This window comes from Pimephales promelas, chromosome 4, assembly GCF_988280905.1.
Source record: "Pimephales promelas chromosome 4, fPimPro1.hap1.1, whole genome shotgun sequence".
Taxonomy (NCBI): domain Eukaryota; kingdom Metazoa; phylum Chordata; class Actinopteri; order Cypriniformes; family Leuciscidae; genus Pimephales; species Pimephales promelas.
Genome location: NC_142772.1, coordinates 29590124 through 29596123, shown reverse-complemented (window position 1 = coordinate 29596123; position 6000 = coordinate 29590124). Strand labels below are relative to the sequence as shown.

Genomic DNA, 6000 nt, shown 5'->3' with positions numbered 1-6000 from the left:
TTGACTAACACAAACAAACAAACAAACAAACACGCATGGCCTCCCACTGCCCGCACGCGCCAGATCGACCACACAGTCTATACAGTACTAGGCCTACTGTGGAAACAACAGTAGGCTAGGCTATAGGCCTAGTGGAAAATATATTTTTACTAAATGGCATAGGCTAATATTTTTAATAAAAGATAAAAAAAAATATTTAAAAAAAATCTTAATTTATGTTCAGTATAGGCTAGCCAATTGATATAAAAAATAGCCTAATAAGAAACCTTTTTTTCAATGTCAGAAGATTTGTCAAAATATTTGCAGAGATTTAGGACTCTTGTCCTATAGCCTATAAGTTTTAGTTTCACACAAACTTCCTTTATTATTAGGCTACTGCTCGCATTATGAAGATAGGCTATCCTAATTAAAAAGGCCCGCATAAAGCCTTTTTTGGTTTAACGAATAGGCTTAGTAGCATTTGCTTTCAATGTGCTTGGACAAACTTTAAGTAAACAAACTAATCTAAATCACTATATCACAGATGTTTTCATTTATAATTCAAGTAGCCTTGTGCGAATAAATAGGCTAAACTAATTCTGAAAGTCGCAAGCGCGCCTATATATTTGCTGAATTTACTTGTATTATTTCTCAAAAAAGGAGCCACATATATATATATATATATATATATATATATATATATATAGGCCTATATATATATATATATATATATATATATAGATTTATTAGCTATAAAACAAGTTTTCGTACTTGAGAACTCCTGTGCACATCTGCCCAACATCACTTTATTGAAAAAGAATAAATGATATAGGCTACAGCAGTGTGGTTAGCTCAACCCCAACCCTTCAACTCCATCAACACAACTGCCACACGCAGCAGCAGATCAATAATCAGGCCAATATTTTGGCAGATGTCCCCTCTGACGTCACGTGAAGGGGGGGCAAGACTTATATAACGGCGTCCCATTCATCAAGACATTCAATGAAGTTAAACCGCACGCGCAGAAGAACGGAGACGACGAGTGCGCTTTTCCTCTGAAAACACAGTGGACTTTCATGGACGTGCCAAAGATTTCTTACCAGGACATCTGACTGTTTTTTCTTCTTCTTTAGCTTCAAACACTTTAAAACTTCGGATGAAGATACGTGCGTTTTATTGTAATAAAGTTTAGGATTAACTAAGCGAGATGGCGCATCTGTCTTTGTACTGCCTGCTGTCTGTGTCGCTTTTCCAGTTGGTAAGGAGCCAGTAAAAGGCTTTGCCTATACTTCATTCATATTTTCATTTTCTCTTAAATGTGCCTTTAGGCCTATGAATATTTGTCTCCTAGGTAATGCAGCACTGTTTTTTTATTATTATTATTTTATTTTTTATTATTAAAATGTGTAGAAGTCCGATATAGCCTATGGTTTCTCTGTTCTTGAACAGGTGGATTCATCGGGTGTATTTGAATTGAAAGTTCACTCGTTCAGTACGACACGGCGCTTGTGCAGGAGGACACGAGACTGCAACATCTTTTTCAGGATTTGTCTCAAGCATTCCGAGGACGTCATCTCCGCCGAGCCTCCGTGCACCTTCGGAACCGGTCAAACGAGTGTCCTGCGAGCGGACCAGAGCTCCATAGCCAGCAGCGCAGCCATCCGGGTGCCTTTCCACTTCAAGTGGCCGGTAAAGTAACACCAGCAATAGCAAACTTCATTGCTTAATTATTAAGCTGATCTGAAAAAATAACTAATACGACAAATGATGCATAGGCTAGGCTACATTAGTTTTGCTTTAGGCTACTGCAAAATTATTATTTTTAATCAGGTTCCCTTAAGTATAACTAAACATTTAAATAGCCCTAAGTGCAAAAGACAAGACCATGCAAAAGTCTGAAAATGTAACAAATTGGTCTATAATAGTAAAAAAAGAGAGAGAAAAAAATAAAATAAAAATGAAAGAAAGACATAAAGATTGTTAGCTTCACAGTTTGAGCGAAGAAAGTTTTCCTTGGATCTGGAATAACTTCTTGTTCTTTTCAGGGGACATTTTCTCTTATTATTGAGGCATGGAATGCAGAGTCTCCCAAAGAGCATCATGATTACACAGGTGAGTGGCTCTGTTTCAGAAACTCAGCACAAACCAAAGATCTTATGATGCATACGAGTTTTTATTTATTCAATGAACTAATTCACTGCTTTTTCAAGCTTCAATTTTCCTTGAATTTCCCCCAACAGAGAATCAAAACAACCTGATCAGTCGTTTAGCAACACGAAGGCGTTTGGCGGTTGGGGAAGACTGGTCTCAAGATGTTCATTTCGGTGATCAGAGCGAGCTTCGTTACTCGTATCACGTTTTCTGTGATGAGTTTTACTACGGTGAGGCATGTTCGGATTACTGCCGTCCCCGTGATGACACACTGGGACACTACACCTGCGACGAGAGCGGGAATAAGGAATGCCAAGAGGGATGGCAGGGAGACTACTGCTCCGATCGTGAGTTGCCTATGTGTGTGTGTCAGATTGTCAGAAGTCTGTTCAGTCTGGGTCCTAAAGAAGCAGTCCTATTTCTGCCTTGATCACTGTATTTATGTCCTATTGTGTGTGTCTGATGGAAGTTGAGCTGCTCCTTCAGAGCTTCTGCACTTCTTTTGTTCAGTATAACAAAGAAACCCAACAGATACATGCTAGAGGGTCGTTCTGTGTGTGTGTGTGTGTGCACGCTTGCCATAGCTCAAAATACAAAAGGGTTCATTACCTCTGTCAGCTCACCAGCTGCTGGCCCCTACACTTAACACACCCATTCATCTGCCCTCTCCGGGGGGCGTGGTGTGTGTGTGGTGTGGTGTGCTTACCCCCCTTCTCTGTCTCCCCCCACAGCCATCTGCTCTTCGGACTGCAGCGAGCGGCACGGTTACTGCGAGTCACCCAGAGAGTGTAAGTGTCGTCTGGGATGGCAGGGGCCGTCCTGCAGCGAGTGTGTGCATTACCCAGGATGCCTGCATGGGACCTGCTCGCAGCCGTGGCAGTGTGTGTGTAAGGAGGGATGGGGAGGCCTCTTTTGTAACCAGGACCTCAACTACTGCACCAACCACAAACCCTGCGCTAATGGTGCCACCTGCACCAACACTGGACAGGGCAGCTACACTTGCACCTGCCGGCCAGGATATGGGGGCACAAACTGTGAGCTGGAGATTAACGAGTGTGACTGCAACCCTTGCAAGAATGGTGGCAGTTGTAACGTAAGTCTAAGCTCACCTATCTATCTATCTATCTATCTATCTATCTATCTATCTATCTATCTATCTATCTATCTATCTATCTATCTATCTATCTATCTATCTATCTATCTATCTATCTATCTATCTATCTATCTATCTATCATCACATTTTACGTCACATGCAATTTGCAATATCCAGCATGTTACATTTCTGTTCAAAAACAAACATTTAAACTCTTAGTTTGGAGTTAATGCATTTTATTTAAAAAGACAATTAATAAAGGCTAAATAAATAAATAACGGTAAAAAAATTCCAAACTATTTGCATGTGATTTAGGATAAATAAATATGCTCAGATCAATGGATTGTGAAGATGATTTAACAGCTATTTTTCCTTGCAGGATTTGGAGAACGATTACTCCTGCACATGTCCTCAGGGATTCTATGGGAAGAACTGTGAAATTATTGCGATGACATGCGCTGATGACCCCTGCTTTAATGGAGGGACATGTGAGGAGAAATTCACCGGTGGCTACGTCTGCCGCTGCCCCCCAGCCTTTACCGGCTCCAACTGTGAGAAAAGACTGGACCGCTGCAGCCACAAACCTTGTGCCAATGGTGAGTTTTTGTGTTGATTGAAAAAATACAATAACAGAATTATGAACAAAACATCTTTTATTTGTGGAACACAAAAGAAGTTTTGAAGAATGCTAATGAAATACATTCATACAATGAAAGTGGATGTCAACTACAGAATCTCATGCTCAAAAAAGTTTTTTTTTTTTTAAATATGACAAATCACATGACTAAAGGCCCTCACCCTCACATGACCTCACGTTGTGTCAATCAGCTTGCACACTGCCTCCAAACTTTCATCCGTCATAAAAAATAAATCAGCTCGTGTTCGATTTTCTGCATTTTTCGCGTCCGTAGCAAGCAGTTTCAATGGTGTTTGAATTGTGTTTTGACAATTCAGAGCCACCGAATCACGAATATGAAAAAACGCAGTGGGACTCAGTGGGCAAGAGCCTTAAGTCTTCTGAACACATAGAACACATTTTTTTTTACATTTAATTCACTTGACAGCTGTGGTCTTCATTCACTTTCATTGTATAGAAAAGTGCATATTTCTAGACATTTTTATGCAACCACACACATGCACATGTGCTACTGTTACAGTTATTCTACACCTACTCATATGTAACCTCCTCTCTCTTTTGTTGTAGGTGGTGAGTGTGTAGATCTGGGTGCTAGTGCTCTGTGTCGCTGCCGCCCTGGTTTCACCGGCTCTCGCTGTGAGACAAACATTGACGACTGTGCCCGCTATCCATGTCAAAATGCCGGAACCTGCCAAGATGGCATTAATGACTACACCTGCACCTGTACACTAGGTTTTATGGGTAAAAACTGCAGCCTCAGAGCAGACGCTTGTCTCATGAACCCATGCCTTAATGGGGGAACGTGCTACACACACTTCTCAGGGCCTGTGTGTCAGTGTGTGCCTGGGTTCATGGGCTCAACCTGTGAGTTTCCTGTGCAGGGAGGTCTGGAGATGATGGCCCCCCGGGTTGGGCGGACCTCGCCTTCGGCTGTGGCGGTGTCATGTGTGTTAGGTGTGCTGGCTGTGTTTTTGGGAGTGTGTGTGGGACTGGTGGTGATCAGGAGGAGGAGGCATAGACTGCGCAGACAGCAGCTGTGCGATTCTGTGTTTAATGATTTGGAGACAGTGAATAATTTCGACAGGCAGCACTATCCCTATGATCGAGATTTCAGTCAGGTGAAACCCAGCAACACTGAGAGCCGTATCTCATTGGCCGCCTCTCACACACTGCCTGCTGGGCAGGACTTTCTGTGGAGTGCTGGAGGAGGGCTTAGATGAGACACATCCACATGTACATGTGTGTAAATGCCCAAACACAATGCATACACTGATGTAGACACATGAGCATTTACATGGACAAACAAACTCATATGCAGGGATGAGAATTTGGATGTAGCACTTGCTTTTGTCTTAATTTTTATAAATGAATGAATGAATGAATGAATGAATGAAGAATGTCTGAATAAGGGATTGGACCTTTGCCATCTGTAAAGGTGGAAGACTCTGCAAACCAAAAACTAAAAGAAACACTCACACTACTGTGTGCTGGGCTCTGTGAATCTGTTTCCATATGAAGACAGACACAAGAGTTGAAAGCTGAAACAGACTTAGATCTCTATATGAAGAGAACTCATATCTTTATACAAAGATAAAAAAGTGAAAAATAGCTCTATACAAAGAGAACTAAGTAAGAAAATACCTCTATTGAAAGAGAAAGAAGTCAGTTAAACTGAAGAGCATTGAAGTCAGGTGCTTTCTTGTCAAACTCTTGGCTCTGTATGAGACTGATGAAAACAATAACTCTTTTTTTATTGCATAAGGGTGAGAGTATCACCTTTGTTCATTTGTCAGGATGTTACCAGCAACAGGTTTAATAATAATAAAAAAGGTATAAATAAGAGAAAGCAAAACGAACACAGTCAGGAATATCAAACGATATTCTTAAGACCAAATGGGAAGATTTTGCTCCAGTTTTGTATTGTGTATTAAGCAGTGTATTTTTTTCCCTTGAATTATATGGGGAAATATGTGTCAGTGGTTCTTATGTTAAATGACATAAAATCAGATTTTTCAATGGGGTTTGTCTAATGAATGTTTATTTCTTTTGCCAGATGTGTCCTATTAATTTAAACCTAAGTTTACGCCTAAGTTTCTATTTTGCATTTTTGTACTTTTGCTTTCAATCATTGTCTTATCT

General features: G+C 40.7%; 1 protein-coding gene across 1 annotated transcript; it reads left to right on the top strand.

Moving 5' to 3' along the window:
* The first annotated feature begins 771 nt into the window (after positions 1–771).
* Positions 772–5873, top strand: dlb (deltaB). The gene is made up of 7 exons (XM_039650071.2): positions 772–1237; positions 1429–1668; positions 2025–2091; positions 2220–2477; positions 2862–3223; positions 3604–3820; positions 4429–5873. The coding sequence occupies exons 1-7, from the start codon at positions 1187–1189 to the stop codon at positions 5079–5081; spliced, it is 1848 nt and encodes a 615-aa protein (XP_039506005.1). The 5' UTR covers positions 772–1186; the 3' UTR covers positions 5082–5873.
* The last annotated feature ends 127 nt before the right edge of the window (positions 5874–6000 follow it).